The sequence below is a fragment of the Apis laboriosa genome, unplaced genomic scaffold, assembly GCF_014066325.1.
Source record: "Apis laboriosa isolate Shangri-la unplaced genomic scaffold, ASM1406632v1 scaffold111_cov153, whole genome shotgun sequence".
Taxonomy (NCBI): Eukaryota; Metazoa; Arthropoda; class Insecta; order Hymenoptera; family Apidae; genus Apis; species Apis laboriosa.
The window spans coordinates 288,918-315,064 of NW_025220849.1; the positions used below are offsets into that span (position 1 = coordinate 288,918).

The 26,147-nt window shown below is 35.1% G+C and overlaps 1 protein-coding gene across 4 annotated transcripts in view; it reads left to right on the top strand.

The window, feature by feature from the left end:
- LOC122711134 overlaps window positions 1-26,147 on the top strand; it is a 45,036-nt gene that overhangs the window by 13,114 nt on the left and 5,775 nt on the right. For 3 of the 4 annotated variants that reach the window (XM_043929636.1, XM_043929611.1, XM_043929619.1), the window contains exons 2-13: window positions 16,924-17,190; window positions 17,352-17,428; window positions 18,879-19,092; window positions 19,827-19,961; window positions 20,080-20,109; window positions 20,758-20,839; window positions 20,967-21,161; window positions 21,251-21,391; window positions 21,606-21,846; window positions 22,326-22,994; window positions 23,869-24,842; window positions 25,131-25,939. In XM_043929636.1, the coding sequence (XP_043785571.1) occupies window positions 17,114-17,190; window positions 17,352-17,428; window positions 18,879-19,092; window positions 19,827-19,961; window positions 20,080-20,109; window positions 20,758-20,839; window positions 20,967-21,161; window positions 21,251-21,391; window positions 21,606-21,846; window positions 22,326-22,994; window positions 23,869-24,842; window positions 25,131-25,939 (3,644 nt within the window). In that variant the 5' untranslated portion in view covers window positions 16,924-17,113. Of the gene's footprint in view, window positions 1-16,923; window positions 17,191-17,351; window positions 17,429-18,878; window positions 19,204-19,826; window positions 19,962-20,079; window positions 20,110-20,757; window positions 20,840-20,966; window positions 21,162-21,250; window positions 21,392-21,605; window positions 21,847-22,325; window positions 22,995-23,868; window positions 24,843-25,130; window positions 25,940-26,147 lie in introns of those variants that run through there. The other variant, XM_043929627.1, reaches the window with a different exon arrangement.

Sequence of the window (26,147 nt, forward strand, 5' to 3'; positions counted from 1 at the left end):
AATGTGCACAAGCGTCGCAATAAACAACACTTTATCACGCTTGAAATTTCTCGGGCCGCGCTCACGCTCACGCTCTCTCTCTCTCACGTGGTTTGTTGAACCGTACACGCAGGTTCATTGCACGCGTCTGTGCGATAGAAAATATATGTGTATGTGTATGTATATATATATATATATATATACGTATGTGCGAGTGACGTACGAATTTTCACGGATTGTACATACATACACGTGTCGTTTGGAAATTTGCATCGCCACGAATTTTTTTTTTTCCCCCTTTTTACGGTTTCCACGAAATCGGTATTGGGAATTAGGGGGTGGCGCGTGAGAGGGATTGCTGGGGTGGGAATTGTGGGGAATGGGAGTGAAAAAATGCGACATTCTGGGATTGGAAGGGTGTGAGGGATGATGCAATTCTGAGTGTGACATTCGGAAAACGCTGATCGAGCAGGGGATGGGGGTGGAAGTGGGTCGTTCTTGGCACCGGCAATCGGAGAACGTTCGATTGGGAGGGAGTGGAAATCTCGATTTTGATTCTTTGGGGTCGTTTCGTCGTGGTTCTGTATATTTATTCCATATTATCTTCGTCTATATTGTTTTCTTAAAGAAAAAATAATCATCTTGTTTCTGGCCTGAATATAAATTAGTCCTTTTGGATTTAATTATATGACAGTGTAATGATTACTTTCAAAGATCAGCAATTATAATACTCCACTGATGGTACGTAATTTTATAATATGAGATTCAATCACGCTTTAAATTTACATTATACCTGATACACGTGAACTTTATTAATTTAAGTTATTATCTCAATACCTTATATTTTTTAACATAGCAATATATTACAATTTTCTCTCGATCACTCTTGTTATAAACGTTTTCTATTGAAATTTTATCGAATATTTCTATCAAACAAAAGAAATATATTCTAAAAGATCACCGAATAAAAAAAAGGAAAATTAATTAATCACGGCACAGTAAAGTTTCCCGCGATATTTTTTCTTCTACAAAATTTTTCTACAATTCGAAACTCATACACGATTCCATCTCGGTCCCATCAATAATTCACGACCACCCACCCACAATACCCGAACCTGTTCGCCCTATATTCTCCGAATACATCGAATCTCCTATAATTCCCAAAAAGTGCCTCATATTCCCCGAATAATATTCCTCTTCTGGTAACATACCCCATCGAGCGTGGAATTTCCTTCTTCTTCTTCTTCTTCTTCTTCTTCTTCTTTTTTATCGAGAGTCGCGCAGTCGACGAATTGGAATCAGTCACGAGAGAGATTCGACGCGAGAGATCTAGGCGCCTGCCCCTGAGATAAGAAATAAACTTTTCCCTTCGTTCGAGGAGATGCGCTCGGTGCAGACGCCCCTCCGCCGGATAGAAGTGTCTAGACGTCTGACCAAATACGCGCGTTTCTCCTGCCAAGAGTCGAAACCGGCAGCCAGGCGGACACAGTGATGAGCCGCTTAAAAGATAATTCGGGCTAGTTTGATGAACCGCACACGTTTTTTCCTCTATTTGGAGAAAGCTTGGCCAACGTGGATGTTTGTTGATTACAGTTTGGCCCCTTCGCACTTGGAATGTCCAATTTTTTGGCAGTGTGCATTGGCTGCTTCTGCACGTGGAATTTCAACTCTGTTAATTTTGTGCGATATAAAAAAAATAAGAAGTGTAATAATGTTGCTTTTTTGCTCTTGAATACGAAGAATTTTATTCAAAATTGTTCAAAATTGATGAACATATAATGAAATTGGGATATTATGTATGCAGATTGCGTGGAGAACGTGTCGATTTTGATTGTTAATGATAATTGGAAAACGAGACTTAAATAATTTCCTTCTTTGATTTATTATATCTTCTTTTGTCCCTCTATCATATTCCATAAATGCATAAATATTCGCAGTTTAATAATTATTCTATCTTATAATTATTTAAAAGATTAATTATAAAAATTATTGTATAAAAATTACGAATCAAGCTCAATCATCGTAATAAATCTTCTAAATAATATACAAACTTCTCTTGCATTAAATTATAAAGAAATGAAACGAATCCCCAAGAAAAGCAAATACTCGTTCAAGGCCTCGAGCCTAGACTTCTATAATTGAGGTTTAATTATTGTCTCTGAAAGTCGGAAGAGCGTCGCAAGTGTTGCTAATCATCGATAAATTGATACAAAGAGGTGCTCCGGATATATAGGCAATTAACGATGCTATTATTCAAAGCCTGAGTCCCATTTAAATGAAATTTAAATTGAATTTTCCCTCGATTATCCCACATCCATCCCTTAATCACATATCTCCAACGAGGCCACGTTGTTACCACGACACCGAGGAAAGGGGTGGGAGGGGATCTCGTATACACAATCTCTCAGAATGTAGATTGAATCGTTCATCGGAATCTTCTCATACCCTACGAGACGAGATGGATCCATATTAATGCTCTCAGAATGTAAACAAGTTTCATGAAACAGGCTGTTGGCAACATTCGCGAGGCAGTTTGAACAATGATTACAAGCTGGATCGATGAATCGCGGAGAAAAACGGAGGAAGAAAAAAAAAGAAAGAAAGAAAAAAAAGAGGAAGATATACAAAGTGATTGTTGCCAACTCGAAAAAGAGATTCTTTCGGAGAGGCAAACAATTCAATCGTTTTCTTTCACGAACAATTTCTTTTCCAACGAATTCTTTTCCAACAAGCAAAAAAAAAAAAAAAAAAAAAAAATATATACCGCTATATGTGGCGAGTAGAATCGTTACACACTGTGTAATTTTTAAACGCAATGTCACTTTAATAAGTTGGCAGAAGGAGAATTAAGAGGAGGAAAAAAAAAAAAAAAAAGAAAGAAAAACACGGAGAGATTTATCAAAAGGTTCGTCGCGGCACGAAATCCTCGCATCGTTTCCACCTTAGAATTAATTACTCGAATCTCGAGTCGACGACCACGAGCTCGCTATTAAAACGTGGACACGTGTCGGTGTTTCTAACGAAGGTAATTTAGACGTTCGCCTATATCCCTTCTTTGGGCAAGTGAATTCACCACGGTGAATGGTAAGTTGATGTGCGAAAAGGGTGGTGCACGGTTATTAGAATGCACCCTTTAAGGGGTAAAATTGAAACCGAAAGATGTGGAAGGAAAAGGAAAAGGAAAGAAAATAAAAGAAGAAGAAGAAGAAACGAAAGAAAGGTTTCAGAGTAAAATTTTTTCGACTAACCGAACATTCATCGTTTGAAAAGGGGAGTTTTCGAAACGTTACCATCCCGAGAGGTATGGTTGAAGAAGAAAAAAATGGCGGAACGCGGCCGCGTGTCTGATTAAATGGGAGAGCGTTCTTCTTCCGGCAAAGGTCAGAGGTTAAAAGTTCGGGCAAACGACCCGCGGAAGGGTCAAAGACGTTCAGCATCGAACGGCATTGTACCATGTCTCGAAATTTCTTTGTTTATCTGATACCATACAAGTATTCATTTAATTATTATCGCTTTAAATTAGATATAATTCGAGCAATCACATTTACAAGTTATTTGTAATTGAGCCAAACCGATCAGTTCATTCTATTTTTTGAAAAATACTTTATTTTTAGAACACAGAAATATATCGTTAGAATTTATAACCACCAATTATTATCGTTCGCGCTATTCGATTTCTAGTAATTTTATTAATCCAATCTAAATTTAATCGTTGGACTCGACGAGGCTCGAGACAAGTTATTACTAAAAAAAAATAAAATTGATTCCGGTTGAAGAAGCATTTAAATTACGTAATGATCTGAGAAAGGAGGATCTGTTGAACAAAAATTATAAAGTCTTTAGAGTTCTGTTACGTATTTAGTGATTTTCTTTTTACCGATATGCAATCGACAACGTTTCTGCGAACGACCGCACATCGACGCCTCCGTGTTGTCGAAAGTAGTTAATTTTACACCATCCTATCCCTCGATGTGTCGTGTTGCACGTTTCTCCGATATCGGATCGTTTTATTTTTGCTTCGAACCACGCACGAGGTTGCAGCACTTTTCCCTCCGATATTATCCACGTTCGTTTTGTTTAAAGTAAGATTGCTTTGATCCTTAGATTGTTTTCGGAATAGTTTATCGGGAAAGGATGAAAAAATAGGGGAGGTTGAATACTGAAAAATTATGGCAGAGTGTTTCGTTGAAATTGTTGATTATTTTGATGGAAAAATATGGTATTATTGGAATTCCTAAAATAACATTAATAATAAGATTATGACATATCTATCATTCAATTTTGATAAAATCAAAACTTCTTATAAAATAATATATTTTAAAGCTAATAAATAATAAATAATGTAAAAGGAGATACCGTTGAAAAAATTTCCTGAAATAAAATGACAAATAATTTAAACTTTCTAAAAATAAAAGATATAAATAGTTGGAAGAGATCATTTTAGAGATCTCGAATTCCTCGATAATACTGATTAACGTGTCTTTTCCCACGTAATTTCACTTCCCACGGGTTCGGAAACGATGACAAACAGAATACCTGAAACGAGAATTTCGCATCAATAACAAGATTCGTAAAGGGAAAATTGACTGTTAAAAAGAATTTTTTATAAAACCGTATATCCCTTGAAGCATCCACCCACGAGTATAAATAACAGGGGCACAAACGCACGTAAATGAAGTCTTCTTCAAACTGCAATCAAACATCAAACACTGCACGTTCTTTTTTGCTTGTGAAAAGATCTGTGAAATTTTACGTATCGTTTCACTTTTGAACATGGCCATGAAAAATAGATTTTTGAAGGTAATCACAAATAAACATTTGATTTCTTTAATTAATAATAATTATTTAAAATAATTCGAATGTATGTTTCAACATTTATCTTATTTATTAAAAAATCGTATCTTGGGTCGTATCTTATTTAAGAAACTTATCTTAAAATAATATTTGTACGAATTAATATTAATATACGTATATTTCAAATATTATTTCTTTACGTAAATATCACTTCAAAGAAAAGTTTATTTGCAAAATCCTGTATCATTGGAAAAATATATAAAGATATTTATTCTATTTCAAAAATCTTTTCTTTCTTCCTTTTTTTCTCTTTTTCTTTCTCACAAGAACTTCTTCTTACCAAGACTAATACCATATCGATATCGATATGGAAATGTTACTTTATTTCAAATTTTCCTCAAGTCTTCCTTTAAAATATCAAATAAACGATATTATCTTGAAATACAACGGAAAGAAAGAAAAAGACGATTAATCAAATAATAAAGGAATCGATAACGTGAATTATCGAGCTTGCGACGGATATTCCGTTGGGTGCTATATTTAAATAGAACTACGTAAGTTGAATTGCAGATGGGTAGAAAAGCTCTGAAAGCTGGCGATGCAATCGTAAACCGTGCGGAGCTCGGTCATAAATATTCTCTACATTATTAACCGTCTAGGAAGAGGGATAGTTGGGGGAGAGACCGGATGATAGAACCGTTACTCGTGAAATTGCGAAAATTATAGGAAATGTATTATCGTATTTTCACCCTCGGTTGATTGGAACCTCTTAACCGCGAACAGACGTTGAGTATTAAATTAATCATCGGCTGTTATCTCGCGTTTCTCGATCGAATTGAGAGTTTTTTTTTTTTTTTTTTAAGCGAAAAGAATATGAAATAGGATGTTGAGGACGTGGTTCAAGGAGGAAAATTCATTTATGGCAGAGATTATTGGTATTTATACCGGACAATAGAGATATTTTCCTTCCTTTCTTCTTGGAATTGTTTTGTAAATTATTAAGGTATTTAAATAGAAGCAATTGAAGAAATTATTTATTTAAAATGTTTTAATATTCATTGTTTTGCTTGTTAGCAGAATTTAATTTTTTGAAATTGTATAATCTATACAGATATTTATTTACGTACGATAAAACAAATTGAAACGAAAGAAAAAAATTTAGAAAACGTACAATAGGTAAAAAAAATAACATCATTGTATTTAATGCTAATAAGATATAAAAATCAATAAAAATATTCTTCGTTGAAAAATAAGAAATGCAAATAAAGAATTGAACCAATTAATCTAATAATTTTTCAAATCTATTCAATAAATTATCGAATATGTGTTAGAAGGCAAACGTTATATGAAAATAATAAAATCTTTGTTCATTTGGGCGAAATGAAATTCTAAATATGCGGATAAAACTAAGGAAGAAGGTATGCAGCAAATGTTCTGACCGATCTTAGCTTGACACAGAATTGCAAATATTTCAAGAACTCGTACGACTGGCTCCTGAATAGAAACGAAGAGCGTCGTTGGAGCTCGACGACCTCATCCAAGACGAAAATTCACCCCGGAACGAAAAGCTAATCGATACGAAATTTCAATCTTCCCTGTTTGGACGCGTCTTCCCCCTTTCTCTGTTCGCCACACTTCCGTTCCACTGTGTTCGATTGTCATCCCCCTAGTTGGACGACCGGATGCCATTGCTGACTACGGATCAAATAGATGGATGTCCGGAATTGATTTGTCGGAGTGATTTTTAGTGACGATTTTCTTAATTCTTTTATTTTTTTTTTTTTCTTTTTGGACGAATTTTGAGATGATAGTTTGTAAGATATTTCATTCTTCGATGCTAGTAATGATTTATAATAAGCTTATCGATAAATTTTGGTGAATAAGAAGCTGTAAATAAAAATCTATTTGTTTTTATATTAATTATTACCGTTTTTCTATTTTTTTAATAATATTCTGATAATAATGGATGAATTAAAAAATTAGAAAATAAATATTGTAGAAGAAATATGCTAAATATTCGAAAGGAGATACGTTAAAAATAATGATCTGACTTACCTTAATCTAAAATCGATAGTAGATTTACATTCACTAAAATTAAATTTGCATAAAAATCCAACATCCAGTGGCATCGTAAACAAAATTTCTATCATAAAATTTATAATTCAGCACTTCTCCATTTAAGATAAGAAATTTACTCGATATATCTATCGAATAAAGCTCTATATATCTCTAGATATACCCGCATTCCTCGGATTACTTCTGCGAATACCAGCTCTAGTTAACCAAAAACCGATATTTTGCAATCTTTTTATACGACAGAGATTGGATATTCAACGAGCAACTTGCAATATTAAAACCACTACTTCTTTCCTTTCGCTTCTAATATTCCTTCGCCATCGCCAGACGCACACTTGTTCCATTGATCGCAATAAATCTCTAAAGATTGGAAGCCTATATATATATATACCACGAGTCTGCACATTCTTATATTCGTTATAGAGACGGTATGCCTCTTTCAAGTTTCAAGAAAATTCGAGTAGACAAGGGGCCAAGAACCTCGAAGTTGTAGTGGCGCAGTATTCACGGTTCTCAACGCGCGACAAACACGTTGCACGTGCATAAAACAGCTCGACTGCGCCCATAACACACGCTAGAGCGGATGCATCGAAAAATACCGTGTGAGATTTATTTATAGCCGTTCATACTTAATTTAACTCGGCCTCCTGCTGCAGGGAAAACGTCCGAGCCGATAAAAAAGATCGTAGAAATCCGTTATCGTGGCTATTCCAAGCCCCATTGTGCCTTGTGCATCGATAGCTGTGCATGCTTCGAGAGCCACTGAGATCCAGGAAGATCCTGAAATTAAATCATTACTGTAGTTTGATTATTTTCTTTTGTATTTTTTTCTTTTTTATATTATAAACGTATATTTATTTTATTTTTAGAAATAAAATAGTACTATTTATTTTTCTAATATAATTTTCCTATATTTTCTTATAATATTTTTAAATATTTTTATTTCACTGGTACTAGTGTATCTTGTTTTGAATATTTACTTGTTTTATTTGTATTATTGATCATCCATCTTATTATATTAAACATGTTTTCCTTTGAAATAAAGGGTAATTGTGATTTATCTTCTTGAATTTTTTGTTTTATGTTAGCGTGATATTTATATATGATGTTTTCAAAAGTTTTGCCTTGTTTTGCTTGATTATTGATCGTGCCTTTCTTTTATTATTATCATGGGTTCTTTTATCATGTTATAAGGAGACGCAATTTTTTTTGGAATAATTTTGTTTTTTTATTTTTAAAATTTCATATTGATCCAATATTTGCACGTATAATATTATAACATTTTTATAATATATTTTCATTATCGTGTTTAATATCTTTTTTTTCGAGATATTTATTCGTTTTATTTATAGTTTACCACATTTTTTGCTACATGAAACATGTGTGCTTTTTAAATGCATCGCAATTTTTCGGAATATTTATTTTCACGTTATTTTAATAGATACCTTCTATTGTATCCAATATTTATTTTTCTGACTATTTATTCTTTATATATTATTCTTTTTATTAATATTATTTGTTATTTATGCGTTTTTATTTCGGTGTTATTGAAATTTTTTAATTTTCAAAAAAAAAAAGTGAATTGCTGCAAGCATTTGAAATAAAGTTTATTAACACAATATTTTTTTTTTCCGAATTATTCTTGTTAAAGTATTTTATACAAAGTTCAACTATAATTGATTGATTTTATTAACACGTAAAAATGAAATAGATGTAAAATATATTGAAATGTTAATGAGAAACTGTCGATAATTTATTTGACTCTGCCTTTGGATTTTGACTATGAAAATGGGTCAGATAGGGAGGGAATAATTAATGTTCCTTTACGACATACTTTTAGACGTACAATTGGGAATAACCTCGTCTAAAATTGCAATACATTTCATGCCATTTTTACACAGTTTTATTAACCGTAAATCTCGCATTCTTATCTCGCAATAAATCATTGTATAATCTGAATTTAGATCCAATTCCGTTTCAACTTTGATACGAAATTCAAAATTTTTATGAAAATACGAATCGTACGATCTTTCGTTATAATATATTACAACGAAGGAATATTTTTTTTAAAATAAAAATACATGAAATATTTCCTTTTATTTTTTATATGTACTCTTTTGTATCAAAACTTTAATATGTCTGTATGCAGATAGATGGATTATGGAGTATGAATGTATGGAATGAAATGAAACAGAGATGAAATGAATATGAAATTATGGAAAATGACGTGAAAGAAGTGAAGTGAAATGGAAATAGAAAATAATATGAAATAAAATGAATTTCATGAAAAAAAATAAAGAGAAACATAATTGTGAACAGTTTTTAAAGAAACGCATAAAATACTGAAGTAATTGAGATGAATGGAATTCTGTCTGTGAAAAAAATAGATTTATTCTTTTCCATTTTATTTATATTATATTTATAAATTACACATAATGTATGATAATTTTAATTTTTTTCTTTTAAACGAAATTTAATTTTATTTACATTTATATTTCACGTATTTATCTTTCATTTACAGTGCAAAGTATGAAACAACTGAGTGGAGTGTGTCTCTCATAATATATACACGTACATTTTCCATTTAACATTGAGACAACTAAATTATTTGACCGAGTAGATAAAGCCCATTAAGAATCCTTACAAGCAAATACAATATTATATTTTAAACTAAAACTATTGATTTTAGAATCTAAGAAACAGTCTGAAATATTTTAAGGATATTTATAATAATCTAAATGGAATACAAAACGTTTGATCAATAAATAAATCTTAAAAATTCTCTTTTCCACATTATATTTTTGACAATTAAGAATGGCCAATTAAAAATTTATTAGACGATTATATATATTCCCTCTTTCATAAACAATCTGGATCGAATAATCAAGAATTTTATGTATACGATTTTTATAATATCTCGTATCGTTTAATCTCTCCAATTATTTTCAATTTTTTTTCTTTTTTTTTTTTTTATATACACGAAATCGTTCGCGTGCGGAGAAAATTTTCACGGCCTCGAATCGTATCGCGCGTAAATACAAGAAGGCCGATGTAGGCCAGAGACGACGAGCACCTCTAAACTGGGCCACAGTGCGTCGGCCTCGCGTCTAGAAATACCATTGCCGATCGTTCAAAACGAGCAAAAAGCATTCCCGATTAAAATTACTCAGGGCCAGCCATTCTGAAATTCGCGAAACAACTCTCTATCCTCGATACCTTGTACAAAAAATGTACAAGGATGCTAAGTTTCTCGGGGCAAAGGTCTCCGCCCCAAGTTGGTATCACGTGTTCCGGAGTGGTGATCAATATCAAGTTTATCTTCCGTACAAGAGTTTCAAATTGGATAGGTTAATTAATTCTCGAGTACACTTTGTGCTCGTTTTTTTTTTCTTTAAATAAAATGCAGACCATGCAGGATGAACGTTAATTTTTAATTCTGAGAAACGTAAATATGGATCTTTGTTAAATTTTGTTCAATTAATTCGAGAAATGATCGATATGTTTCACAAATATAAAATGTAAAATTTGAAATTAAACGATCCAATGTGTAAATAATATTTGAATAATAATTAATTTAAATAATAATAATATAAATTTATTTGTTGTAAATATATTTGTTGTATTTGTTGTTTGGATAAAAAAATTTTTTGATAATGAATTGTAAAAGTAAATTCAGATTTTCCTATGTAGAATTCAATACAAAGGTTGCTGATAATTTTATTATAATTTTAATATCCGCACAAGTATATATAAATTGTTTAATAGAAACGTACATAAATTTTGATTTCAATTTGAAAATTTATTAAATAAGAGATTTAAAAATGATAATTTCTAACTTCAGAAATTTTTGCAAAACGTAATCTCGCGGTCTCATTTCCGAGAAATGATCACGAGATATTTAAAAGATAATTTTAAGCTTGATAATAAATTGAAATATAACTTATGCCAGAAAAATAAATATTAGTTTCTGGTAACTAATATCAGAATCGATGAATTATTATACGTTTCTATTATATTTAAAAACATTAAATAAATTGATGATGTAATAACAATGATTTAATAATTAAATCGATGGCAATCATTTATCATATTTTCATTAATATGAAATAATCGAATTTGTAATTAATGTTCTCGTTACTCGAGTAAACATATCTGAAATACGATTTTTAAAGCAATTCTACAATTTAAATATTGAAATTTTTTTCAGAATCATTATATTCTTTTTTAAAAATCCCCATTAAAATTCCCATTAAAATTATTATATAATACAATTCATCTTGTTAATTTCACCACGAAATTAGGAAGATGTTTCAGGAAGTCTTCCAATATTTTAAATATCAAAATGTTTCTTTCCAATTATATCTCTAAAGTGTAAGAAAATTAAAAAAAATAAAAGAAAAGAGCAGCGATCTAAATTCGTGAAGTGAATTTGGATCGTTCTAATAATATCACAGTCGATAAAATTTTCAATGTTCTAGGACAGAAACGAGATTAAATAAATTTTTACGGCTCAAGAACTGTCGCGAGGAAGTACCAGTGTAAAGTATCGCTGAAACTTTCTTCCCCCTTTCTCTACCCTTACGTTTGTTCTTCGAAACTTCGAATTGCGTTTACCGGAGAAAAAAATGAATGGGAGAAGACATATCCGGGTAAGCTTTCGAACTCTCTCGAAAACTTCCGCCATCTGACTTGTACCTTCAACCCTTCTGGGACTGAAGGAACACACAATATAATAGAAAAGTTGGTCCAGATCGGAATACCTTGCCACGCTTTTATAATTCTATCTCTCCGATTCAGTTTTCTTCTTGTCGTCGTATAAAAATGAGAACTCAATGGGGAAAAGGATTTAAATTTTCTTGAATTATTTCTTTCAATAACCAAAACAGCCAATATTATTTGAGAATCGTTGTTCGAAATGATTGAAGAAAGAATGCCAAAAATAAAAATTTAGTAAATTTAGTAAAAATAAAAGTAAAAATTTTGATTACATAATTTAAAGTTTAATTTTAATTTAATTTCAATTCGGATAGTTAGAATTAAAATGACAATTTTCAGTTCAGAAATTATTTAACTATGTTAATTAAGAAGTTGCACGTATGTAAATTGTAGGAAAAAACTAATTAGAGTGAATTTTTAATGAATTTTGAAATCCATTGAAGGATTTAATATGGCAAAATGTATTTTTTTTTGCACTAATTATACTAATTATTTCTAAAATAATTTTTCTATTTATTACCTACCTTTTCTATTATTATTAAAATCACCTCGAAGCTGCAATTACAACTCTTCAACAATAATACTTTCCCTCTAGTATCTTTCACACCCCTTCTCCTTAAAAATACAATTTCTCGTGTACAATGTCATCAAAACGAAAATAATCTCCCCAGGCAAGGTAAAAATATATCGTTTCTACGCAAAGAGCAATTCCCTTATGCGTGATAAATCTATCAACATTCACCCCACACGTTCAACCGGAAGAGGCAAAAGCATTACTCTCTTCTGCGTTACACCCTACAATAACAAAACGCCCTTCTGAAATTTTCCAAACTTCACGTACCCTCGACGACGTAACACCATCAATTTCACCCTTGTAAAACCATCAGCTTACTCTTACAATCAACAACTTTGATGACATCGAGCGGAAAACTGAAAAATACAATGTATATAGGGTTATTCAAGAACGGATGATACGAATGGATGATTATATATATGCAAAAATGAATCGAAAAGGCTCTTCTTTATTACCCCTTTTCTTCGCAGAAATCTTTATAGATCTTATGTGTCTCAATTAATAATTCGTCATCAAAACGAATAATAAACTCTGTGTTCTCTGTGTTGTTTACACACGTATAAAACAATTTTTAAAAAAATATCACTTCGATGAAACCGATTCTTACTTTTTACAGATTCAATATAATTTCAATGTTCTTCTTCTATATATTTTATATTATCGTAATATAAAGGTGAAAAATTTAAATATATACACTGTCATTTTGTTAAATAAAAAATATTTTCAATATCCAAGAGAGACAGTTCTTCCCATAAACCTCAACTCGACGAGAATTGATTTTGGAACGGAATAATTTATCGATTCGCGCGTGTTCATCTTTCGGCTGACATTGACGAAATGGAATTAAGGAAAGATAGGTTAATTCGTGCGAGTAGTCAAGAAGAGCAGTCATTGCCGTCTGTCACGGCGTGCCGTCACTTTTTCCGCTTTCGGCCGTTCCACCCTCTCACCCAGTGCGTATGCCAGGTCGTTGATCTTCGCTTCGAGGAAGCGTGCACGCGGCCTTCGCGTCCTTGACAGTGGAGTGCACGAGCCAATCGAGGGCAGCTTGAGCGATTTTCATTTCGATATCTTTTTCATCCTTGTGACTCAAGAAATTCGCGAGTAAATTTCTTTTTTTGCCACTGATTGTAGGCCATTGATAATTCTGATCGCTTGAGAGATTTGAATTGTGATCCTTTTGGAGTTTCGTAGAAATTGCAAAGTTGTTTTGACGATTAATTTTCTCCTTGTTTTTTTAATTATTCGAAAGTTTCAATGATAATTTGACTAATTTGATGAAATAATTATTGGAAATGTATAATTTAAAAAGAGGAAGATTTATAATTATAAAGAAAATTTCTTTGTAATTATAAATTGATTTTGTCTAATTAATTCTTTTTATTTTATATTTGAATATTTAAGTGATAACAATCAGTTAGAAGATCTTCACAAATCTACAAACTTTTGAGATAGTATACGTCATAAAGTAAATCATGATTAGATTCAATTTCACCATGAAATACCAGAATGATTGATAACCCATTAAGGCTCTTATCTAAGTTTTTGACATACCAAATGATCAATAGATCATTGTAGTTGGCATATAAATGTATTTCTAGATTCACGTTTGTTCCATTGCTTACACTATTTACTTTAATTTCTACAAAATTTTTAAATAACCAAAAGATCATTTCCAATCTACATTCAATCCACATAAATATTCATCCTTTATATTTATTATTCATGAATTCATATATTTATTTATTCATGAATTCTCAGACCAGTAAAACGCAAATGATGAAAATTTCTTTTTCATACAACTAAAGAAAAAATAATTAATTCGAAAGAACTTACCTTAAAAGAATATATGTAAAATATTTTTATCAAATACCAATAAATCCAAATCCTCAAAATATTTTTCCATTAAGGATATTTTAATTATTTTCATATCCTTTTTTTGAAATCTTATTGTCTATTACTAACAAAAATAATGCATACGTAAATATGAACTGAAATAAATCTCCACGAAGTTTTCAAGTGTTGATAAAAAACAAAAAAAAAAAAAGAAAGAAACGAAATCTTCAGAAAAGCTTCATCCACTAGAGCCTCTAGTCCAGAAGCTTCTTACGTTATTTAATCGGATAGCGGGGAAACTCCCTTTCCTTCGACGTTCGATAAATCATTTTAAGTTGTACCTAAACTCTCTTCAATCCACGAGGCATCGAAGCACTTAAGATAAAATGGACGTTCGATCAATATGGATCGGTTATCGCTGCTTAAACCATCAACCAAGCTAGCCACCCGTCAAACGAGCGTCGTATCGGGTTTAAACTTTGATCACCCATCTCGACAGCAGTTTCGGAAATTGCATAACATGCCCTTGTCTCCCTTCCTTCTCCTCAAATGTAAATTACACACGTGCGCACAAATGCACAAACGTTTAAGACACGTTGTCATATGCATCACGTTGAAGCGTGAAAGAGAAATTGGACAAAGTGTTCCCGGCGTCGACGCACCCCGAACCAGATGCACGTTTGTATGCAGGATTTAGCTCTCTTTGCAACTCCGGACTCTTTGGTGTCGCCAAAATGAACAACCCTTTAATTATTGCACGATGAAAAGACCCACGTTTCATTTGTTTGGCTTTTAAACGCGATTACCGGTTAATCCCTTACTGCGAATCGAGGAAACGATTTAATTGCCTTGCACTCGGGTATTTCCAGGTTTATTTCAGGCTTCGATACTCTCGTTCTATTACTACGTACCTGAAAAAGAAATAAAATGTATTAGATTGAGAAAATTATGCCTTTCGAAAACCGAACGAGTTTTTCATCGAATGAAATGAAATTAAAAAGTACAATGAATTATTATAATAATAGTTTTATAATATTTACACATAGTTTGAATAATTTCATCATTTGTTTCGATAATTTTGTTAATGGATATTATATAATTACGTATATACATACTACAGGATGTGGATGAGGATTTATTGGAATGGTTGCTTCGAAATAAATCGATGGTTTGAATTATTCTATTATATCGAATTGTAAATACATCGAGAAATTAATTGCAATTTTAAATGATACATTTATGTATTTATGTATCTATCTTGAAATGAAAAAATTTTTATTATTTTTCGACAAGATATGTCTCGATTTTAAATTAAACCAAGTAATATGTATATTGCTTCTTCATTAGAGGATAACAAAATATTATTCATGGATTTTCAATCTATTTTACGAATTTTCAATATTTATTTAACATTCGATGTGAATTATTTCATTATTCAACTTAAATTTTGTATAATTCGTCCGGATATAATTTCACGTATCTGATATTAACCTTATACGATATATCTGCATAATCAAAGATAATGAAAAAGGTATTCCATTATCTGCATGTAATATTCTATGTATCTACTATATCTATATATATTTTTTTTCGCTGTATTTTTATTATCTTTCTTTCGACTGAAATTGAAATCAATCGTATTGTCCTTTTTCTCCATTCGAAATTCATTCCAAAATTCCAAATTTCCATTGCCAGTTTCAAAATATATTTCACAATAGTTTCAAAAGATTTCAAATTTACGTAACGAAGTCACAATGTAGGATGCAGGAATGGCAAAAAGTTAGAAAGGAACAACAACGTTAAATCACTTTGGGGAACTTGGAACGAAATGGACGTTAATTTCCACTTGACTCTCGAACTCGTCTCTAATTAAATCCACTTTAACCCGAATCGTTTAGCCATCGCAACAGTTAGAAGTCACTCGAAGGCCGGACAACCTCTTTTCCGGAAGACTCGATCGCAAAGCGTTGCGAATTTCGGGGCCAAAGTTCCTCCTGTTGGCATTTCTAGCCGAGGAACCAGAGCAAACAGTGGAATTTCCTCTCTCTCTCTCTCTTTTTGTCTTTCCTTTTCTCCTCTCTTTTCGTTCCCCGCGAAGAAACACGAAAGTTCTCTCGTGTTTTCGAGGCATAGTTACGAAACTCGATGATTTCTGAGTAGATGGAATAATAAAGAAACCTTATACATTCAAATGTTCAAATATTACTTGTATTCTTCTCATGAATGGTAAAGTATTTGGAGAAACTGAAGAAGGAGAAATGGTTAGATTTTTATGTATGTATATTAATTTTCAATATTTTATTTCTATTCTTTAGATTTTTCTATTCTTTATACCTATTTTTTATATATTTTTTTATAAAAATCTCAATGTTCAAATATTTTTGTAATTAATATGCATAATTTGATCATATAAATTTTTTAAATAGTGTTCAATATGTAACCGTTTAAAAGTCTTAAGTTATTTCTATTGATAATTTTAACGACAAATAACAATTAAAATTTTTCATATAACTTTCATATAATCATTTTCATAAAACAAATCAAAGTTTTATTAATATTGCGACTACTGGTTCCACATGATTATTAATACCCAATATACTTAAACTAAGTACATTGAATTATCAATAATCAATAAATCTATACTCAAATATTCGAACACTTATACCAATCATCACAAAATCTTCCAAGAATTTTAATTAAGAATACATTGAACGAAAGCTTCGTATCACAATCCCAACGATATGTACACGTATTTGCCGACAAAAAGGGGCGATGAAAAAACAACTAACCCCCACTCAGAATTTCCACGTACATTTTTATCCACTGTGATAACGATTCGAGCATCTTTTGGACGCGATTCAACGTGTCGTAAGAAGCATCGAGGGATCGATCCACTGATGGGAAAGAAAGAACTCGGAAAGATCCCGATCTTTTCCTTTCTTTGACAGGTTGCCTCGGACGTTGAAAGGTGGGGACAGGATGGCAGGAAGGAGCCGGGAACCTCGGCCAGATCCTGAACGACAGTGTTCATCCCTCGTGAATCGTCGCGACGTGCGGAGCTGGTCTTCGTTCGATTAAAGGGGAGGATTGGAAGGACGAAGGGTGGAGAGGGGTGGCGTCGCGAGCGGCGTGATCGAGATGAGCGATCTACAGGCCACACTCGAGTTCTCCCTCGAGCTTTGCAAGTTCTACAATGTCGACCTGTTCCAGCGTGGGTAAGCGGATCCTCCTCCTCCTTCTCCTCCTCCCTTTCCCCTTTTCTCCGAGGGAGGGAGAGAGAGGGGGAGACGGTGATTTTCGTATAGCCGGCTGGATCGCGTAATTGCAACGGCTTATACCCTCCCCCAGGATTATCGACGATTTCCCAATTTCGCAGGTATTACCAGATACGAACCGCCCTCAGAGTGTCGCCGAAACTGCCTGTCAAGGTGGAGGTTAACCAGCTGCGGAATCGTGAGTACACCCTCTTTTGAATTTTCTGTTCCATCGAAAGGGGAGGAAGGAGATAACGTGGTTTGAGATAAGGATGAGAGGTGAAATAATTTAGAGATTTTACCGTAGATAGATTCTCTAATGTAATTTTTTCTTAAATTTTATTGGGGGGGAGGAAACGATAAATGTTTATCGTTCTGAATAATTTTTAAGGGTATTTCTTTTTTTTATTCATGAAATATTAGAGGGTTTTGAAAAAAGTAATAGAGAAAATAGCTATTTTTATTTTTATTTTTATTTTGGAATAAAAACGGATCTGGTTTTTTCAGTGAAAAAATATAATGTTTCGAATGATAAAAATAAAAAAGAAATACTCTTAAAAAAATACCCTCGCGAATGAATATAGAAGTGTTATTCGTTATTGGAAGAAACTCTGCAACGAATAAGTCTCAAAGATAAATGGCACTGCTTTACATTCATGAGATAAAGAGAATTCTTTTTCGAGATAGCACACATTCGTAACTCGCACGAATAAAAATTCATTCAGGCAAGAAATTATTCTTCGATGACGTCTCTTTCATTCTCAGTTTTATATATGCATAAAAAAAGAAGTACCCGCAATTTTCATTACAATATTATTCAAACGTTATTTTATTTCAAAAAAATATTTGCAATTTTTAATCAAGAAGATTGTTCAAACACGATCGATTAAAAAAAAAAAAAACTTCCTCTCCAATTTTAGAACATTTCATTCAAATAAACTACGCTCCATTAACACCACCCACGCGCCCATATTTCCCAAAAACCAACAATCATCGTTTCACCTCCCCTTCCCGCTCATAAGAATCAAACAATCAATGGTAACCGAGTTTCCACAAATTACCACCCCTTTCCCGGTGGCGACGCGTGTCCACCGATTCAAAGGACTTTCTCACATCCGCCCCCGGAGGTGGAAACTTTCGCGTCACCGGCGGTTCCAGAAAACTCGGTTGAATTCGCCCCGCCGAGAGTTAGACAACGAGAATTTCGAACTAGTTCAAACCGAGCCACACTTGATAGCGTTAGAAAGTTCTCTCGATCGTTTGTATCGCGCTTCATTGTACACCATACACTCAGACCGTTTCTAGAGACGTACGAATGAGACCAAAACCAAAAGCCCGAATGTTCACGCATTCGTATTAAAAATCTTACTCGAAAGAAATGAAAAATTCTTTGGACGAGACTTCAACATTCTCACGTTCCTCGAGACGCTTATTATTGTTCTAAAAAAGAAGCACGTCGAGATATGTGATCTAAAAAGTGGTACGAGATCTCCATCCAATTTATAAATCCACTTTCAAATTCGCGATAATCATAAGACGATTTCAATTGTATAAGTGAGAAAATTCATAAATCGCGCACGATAATTTTTTTTTTTTTTTTTTTTGAATGATAACATATTTGTGAAGATATCAAATTTTATTGTTCCCAGACTCGTTGGAGGCGCCAGGGACGAGCAAGCGTTTTCAGATCCTCTACAGAAACGAGGAGGTGACACTCGGCACCTCGGTCCTATTCCGTGCTCACGTGCTCGTGCACAGTCACAAGATCGAGGAGGTGCTTTCCCGAACCCACTTCAATCTCGGCGTCGAGCTATGGTTCAGCGAGCCAACGCAGCCTGGGAACATGGCCTGCGTGTCCTCTAGGTGAGGCAACGTCTTGGCCCCATAGAAACGCGGCGATCGGCCGAGCGTGAGGCTTGGGAAACAGATTGCGGTTTCTGGAAGGGAGATTACTGCAAGCGTTATGGAAGAACCGTGAGAGAGAGTTTTTTAGTTTGTAACGTAAGAATTGGAGGGGAAATAAAGGGAAAGATAGGAGAGATACGTGTCATCTACGTGTCATCACTTGATAATCGATGGCTTGGAATTTTTTTTAGCTTTTGAAAATAATTTTTAACATCCAGAAACCATTCTTTCGATGTAAAATTCTTCTTTATTATTATTTTGGAGTATTATAAGTGAAATATTAATGTTTATATTGATGTCAAAATATTATAACTTTTTGTTCCAACAGAGGATTACGATTATTTTGAAAATAGCCTCTGTCCTGGCTTGGTTTAATTATTCTGTATATTTCTGTATATTATCTTCGTATCTAAGGCTCTAGGAAAACTTTGATGATTCTGAATGTGCTCTTCTCTTTATTTTTCTCTTTTCCTTTTGAATTCTAATAAATCCATATTCATTTCCAATTATCACAATTACGTTACCATTAAATTGTAACAAAGATAAGATGATTCCAAATATCATTCTCATTAGGAAAAGGTAAAATATTCGCTCAGATTTTTCTCACAAGTTTAATAATAGATCGATAACCTTGGCCTTTCGTGTTCCATCTTGAAGATTTGACGAAGTTTCGTTTGCTTTTCGCTTTGTAGGGCGTTGCAGCTGAACTTCGCGCCCACGAAGGGACTTCACTATCATTTGCCGGTGCTCTTCGATTACTTTCATCTTGCCGCAGTCTCCATCACGATCCATGCCTGTCTCGTGGCCCTTCATCAACCCTACATCAAGTCGGTATCAAGTTGAAATCTTCTTCCGCTTCTTGTTTACACGTTTGTTAATTATGGAAATTTTTTTTTCTCTCTCTGTCTATATGCTCGTTTGATCGTGTTTCTGTGTTATGCGTAGGAAGAGCATACTTCATTATGTGCAGAGCTGGTAAGTTTGTAATATGCGCATATATCTTATAACGAAAATATCGATGAGATTGTCGATTATATGGGAAATTTTAAATCATTTTTTCCCTCGATTTTTTAAATTCTTACATTTTTATACCACTCAGAAATCTAACTTTTTGAGAAATTTTAAATTTTGAAATCGTCGAAATGTATGACGGAATTGGTTTCAATTTGATTTCTGTGCGATGACTCAAGTTTTAATACGCGTGTCAAATTATTAAAGATAATAATAAATTAATTATTTTTTAAAATAATAAAAGATAAACTTACATCCTAATAAATTACCAAATTTATAATCTAAATTGAATTATATTCTGTGTAATGATAATTACAAAGAAAAGAATGCGTGGAAAAACTTTATATTCCCATTCCATTCAATTCCATTCGATCCCATACCAAGATGATACTTAATTCCACAATTACTTTTTTTTTTCAACTCGATTGAAAATCAAATTTGTTAAAAAAAAATCCAGGATCGAAAAGTTAAAACCGAATTACGAAATCTAAATCACGTCCAATCCTTTAATCGCTTTAATCGAAAAATTCCATTCCGCCCGACTGGCCATTGGTTCGATTGTGTTTCAATTAACATCGCGGGTAGATAATTAACTGGCTAATATGCTTGCAGCGCGCCGCGTGGAGGGAAGCCGTGGCTGCAATTTAAACAGTCTGCAGCGAACGGAGACAACAATGCCCAGTTAGGAAATATCGTGAGTTTACACGAGCTTGGCTTCATTCAACCTATCCCAATCGATTTCACTCGTCGTGACACACACTCGTGAGAGGGAGAAAAAAAAGAAAAAAATATATCGAACGAGAAATTCATAATCGTTATAGGAAACGACGACGAGATGCGTCGGCTCGGCCACGAGAATCCAACACGCGAAACTGGTTCAACAGGAAGTAATCAGGTTACTTTTGGCCGCAAGGGAATCTTTGCTCAACGACTTGGCCGATTTAGCGCGGTTGCTACCTTCTTGCCAGCAAAGGGCGCTCGAGCTCGCTCAGAACACGCACAAAGAAATTACCAAGGTCGGTTCTCCGATATCGGAAGATAGGGAACCATCTTTTTCTCGTCCCTTTTCGAATTCTTTCTTTGGTAAAAATTTGCGCGTATATAGTTGCAGATGATGGACACGGAGGAAACCGATATCGCTCAACTCTGCGCACAAAATATCGTTCTCTGGCAACACTTTTTGGAGGTGTTCTCAGGGCGTGAAGCCGTTCATCAGCACCTTGCGAGGATCCATCATCAATTGAGGGTACAACACGATTCTTCTATATTATTTTTCTTAATTTTCCGATCTCTTTTGATTTTATAAGCGCGATAAAAATAATTTCGTGTGAAAATATTCCAAAAATATTTGAAACATTTTTTTTTTTTTTTCGATTAAGTCACATTGATGATTTTGAAGAGATATTAAATCTCTTCAAAGAAAAAGTATTTAAATTATTGTTTTCAATAAATTCAAATAGGTGAAACGTTTCGCGGAAGGTTTCTTCGTGTTGGAGAATCCCAGGACATCTGCGTGGGGTTGTTACGACGCGAATTATCAGTCGTATCAGGCAGTGAGCGAGGCTGCACGAAGATCGCGATATCTCGCCTCTTTGCCTCCATTGCCAGTGCATTGTCCGGAATTGGACGGAGATCTTCATTCCCTGCCTTTGATCTTCGAGGATCAGTACGTGGATATGAAACAGAGGCACAGAAACAGCGGTAAGTGTGTGCGGAGAAAAGAGATGAGCTCGATATCTGATTGTGCCAGAAATGGCCACAATCTTTCTGTACAAAGAATTCGTAAATTATTCATAATGCTAATAATAATAAATCTTTTATCAATTGAACTTAAGATTTTCTATTGCTATTTTGCAAATATTATTTATTCATAAAAATAAAGAAAAAGTCTTCTCTTCGACTTTTTGACAATTGTAAGAAATGACTGGTAACTAAAAATGGCACTAAAAATGTGTGATTTTGAATCTATTATTATCTATTATTATTATATGTTAATAAATAAAATATAAAATATCATTTCCAATCTTTAAGAAACACTTGACATTTCTTTGAATCACGATTCAAATATTCGCGATCAAAAAAATCTTTAAAAACCTACATTGCACAATACCTAAACTTTACCTACCTTTTACCTACCGTTAGTCTTCAATTATTAATCACGAATCGAAACATCTTTCCAGTTCCCGGTATAGACGACTGCAGCTGCGGAATCGCAGCGATTCTCGAGTCTCGATCCATGGGCATCTGGTCGCCAAGGAGCGAAGGTGCAGCCCAGGACATCGGATCTGTTCAAGGCCGGCTGATGCTCACGCCTTCCACGCTTCCTGCCAGGCATAGCAAATCCTTGGACCAACTCGGTCCGGATATCGCCCAACCAGTTCAACCAAGAACCTCGCCAAAGACTCTTCCTCGATCGGTGTCCACGCAATTGTTCCCGAGACAAAGAGGCGGAAACCGAAACGTCACACCGCCAGCGACAGTTCCTTCGAGAGGAAGGCAAAGGTCGACAGCGCCGTCCAGTAGCACGCTTTTCCCTCCTTCAGGCCAGCAAGCCTGCTCCGCGCCAAATCCATCCCTTGGATCGACACCGGTCGTCCCCTTGCCACGTGCCAAATCCACTCAGATGTTGGTGCTACCTGGGCAACAGGCCGATCCTCAGAACACCTCGATCACGTCGCTCCTTGCGGCCATGTTTCCCGAACTGCCACCTGGTGGACAGTTGCCCGGTTACAGACCGTCGAACAAATCGTGCGAACAAACGCTCACCGTGCCCACGTGTTTGGGAACGATGGACCATGGCCAGATGACAGACTGCTGGAACGAGAATAAGTCTCCCAACGTTGCTGAAGGTAGGATGATCGTTTTTTCAGAGAATTTTAAGAAATTTCATCAATATTTCGATCTCTTTTGTACATCTTTTTTTCATATTTCTTCTTTTCTCTTTCTTTTTCTTTAATTTTTTTACTCGTATCAATTAATATTTCCAAGTAATGATGTAATGGTTTAATGCAAAAATGAATGTATTATAGAATAATTGATTTTTATGACTTCCAAAGATTTATTATATAATATATTGTCATAATAATTTATATCGATGCATTATTCGAAATTCTTTATATAATATAACCATATAATATAATGCTCATGTTAAATGAAATATTAAATCATCTTACACAATATTATTCCATTGTCAGCTAAGAAATCATTTATATTGCACGAGAAAATACTTTGCGTTTGCAATGTTTTATATTAATATTTATGTGTGCATATTGACATACTATGTAACAAAAAAAATACTGTTCCTTTAATATGTTGTAGATTCTCTATAATCCTCCATATTCCTTGCATTCTTTCTCTTCTCTTGTATATTTTCTCTGAGTTTACGTTAAAAATTCCTTCTGAACTCTTGATTACTACACACGGTTCATCTTTAAAAGAACTCATTCCTTACATTACTATATTTACACTTGCATCTATTTGGTTAATTTTTACGTGCATTTAAAAAATTTGTATTTTTTTATCACACTTCAGCTTAACAGTTCTTTTTTCTCTACGTTTTTTCTTCTAACAAATTTTAAAGAACTTTTAGAAAACTTTAAATTAATTTTAAAGTATAACATCATTATGATTTTTCTTTCAAATTACTTATTTTACTGAAATATAATTCTCAAGACTCGATAAATAAATAAAACCAACGATGACCACATTCTTTCATTCTTACAGATTATCACTCCTTGGACACAAGAAGAATTCGCCTAGAGCCACGCAGCCATCGACTAGCATCACGCCAACCATTATCCACGACTACCAACGATCAAACCAACTTCCTCTCTAACAAGGCAAGCGTCAATGGCGACACCTTCTTTCCAGAGCAACAGCCTCTTCACACGGCTACCCTGGACAGGGTGACGTATCGTGGCAATTCACGCAAACAGACTCATCAAACGGGCGGCAAATACAGTCAAACGAACGGACTGGAGTCTCGTAGATACCACACGATCGGGAAGACCGGCTCAGGATTGAATCAACGAAATCGAGAGATCCAGGAGTCGATGAATGGCGGAAATGGATTGCCTAGCAGTCACTCGATGATGGTCGATCCTCTGTACAAAAGGTCGAATTACACGTCGACTACCACGGATTCGTTCTTCTATCGCACCAACGGCACCAGCGGACGGACACACGGGGAGGCAGAGAGGCCCAGAAGACCGAAGAGCACGGAGAGATTGGTGGACGACGTCGATCGTAACGAGTACTGCGACTTCCGGAGGGAAAGGCCGAGGAGAAGAGAAGAAAGGGCCGCTGTCAAGTCGCCTCGAAACGGCGTGACACCGTGTTATGTCGGAGAGGAGAAGCACAGGAGGCAGCAGAACGAGGAAAATAAAATGCAGGAATTGACCAATGAGATGTTCTACAAGGTGATGACCGCGATGTCGGAGCCGAAGAAGGAGCAGCATCGAGTGACTGAGAAGAGGAAGGATAAGCACGGTCGAAGGCCGCATTCAGCTCCTGTGCTGGACATAGATCATCCGACTGAGGAGAGCAGGAAGTGCAGCCATCGAAATAGGAAACCGGCACCACCGCCTCCGGCTTATCAGGACCCCGCTGTCGCTCCTTTGCCCAAGTATCGCCCCCCACCTCCTGTACCTACCACGAACGTTCTGGAGGTGGAGAATAATAATAAGATTATTTTGAAGGTACGATTACCAATTCGAAAAATTCGAATTCCAAATTTTTTCATCCTCTAAAGAGATATATTAAATTCTAAAACCATTTCTATATATCAATTCTTATAAAGATTTCCACGTCGATCATTTTAAACACCTCGATAAAATCTATAAAATCAATCTATAAGTGGCAGAGAAACGAATTTTCCGAATCGAGGTATCATAAATAGATTCGCACAAAAATCATCAAGGAGGAAAAGATACCTGCTCTCGAAATTTAAGCTGTAATTTTCTTGATCATCCTGTTCATTTCCACAGGTGGAGCCCATCAAATCTCCCATGGAGACGCCGGCTACGAACGGCACGACGCCTTCCGACACATCGAGCGCCGGCGCCCCGGCGCCGAGCGTGAAAAGACTGAGATGCGCCAGCGTGCCCGTGGCGCAGAACAAGGTGGTAGTGCCACGGAGCGCTGTTTCATTGCCTTGCATGCCTATACGCGACAGCAAGGACAGCCTTAGCAACAATCTTCCCGTCATTCCGAACCCGCTCAGCCCGCCGTCCAGCAGACCAAGCAGCCCGACAACCAGCTCCAGCTCCAGCAACCTGACGTCCGAGTGTTCCGGTTGGGTGAGCAGCGGAGACACGTCGAGCTCGGAGCAGCGCAGGAACGCGAAGCTGTCGAGCGAGCAGCTTCGCCAGAAATTATCGAGGATCGTGCCGAGGAAGGAGAGGCCACCCCCGACCAAGGAGAGCGTGGAGGAGCACTCGTACGAGGAGGTGCGCCTCCCTCCGCCGAAGATGTTCCAGGACGAGCCACCGCCCCCCGAGGAATTCCGCGACCCCCCTGCCATCATCGACAATCCTCTTTACCACGTTTACGAAACGGTGAAACCGGTCAGGAGCCCGAAACAGACGAAAACCGCCCCCTGCAGCCCTCAGAAGAATAGGGAGAGGGAGAGGGAGAGGGAGAGCAGGGATCCTCCGTACGGAGCCAGGGATATTTGTCTGGATTGTTATCAGGAGGGGAAGGAGATGTTGCAATCGACACAGGACGAGGCGATTAATTTCAAGAAGTGCAAGGAGGAGTTCAAAAGGCAGATGAGTTTCTCGGGGAAGATATACAGGTGCGTTGTTGATCGGTGGTTTCAGACGTTTTGGGTGGGACTTCGTTGAGTGTTATTTCGTTGAGTGCGAGTGCGTTTGTATTTTGAAAAGTTTGCAGTTTGCGGTATATAATTAACTTGTTTAAAATAAAATATTTCATTCCGTGTGTTTTTAATATTGGAGAAGTCTTATTGGACGGAATCGTTGAGGAAACAGATTTTTTAAAAT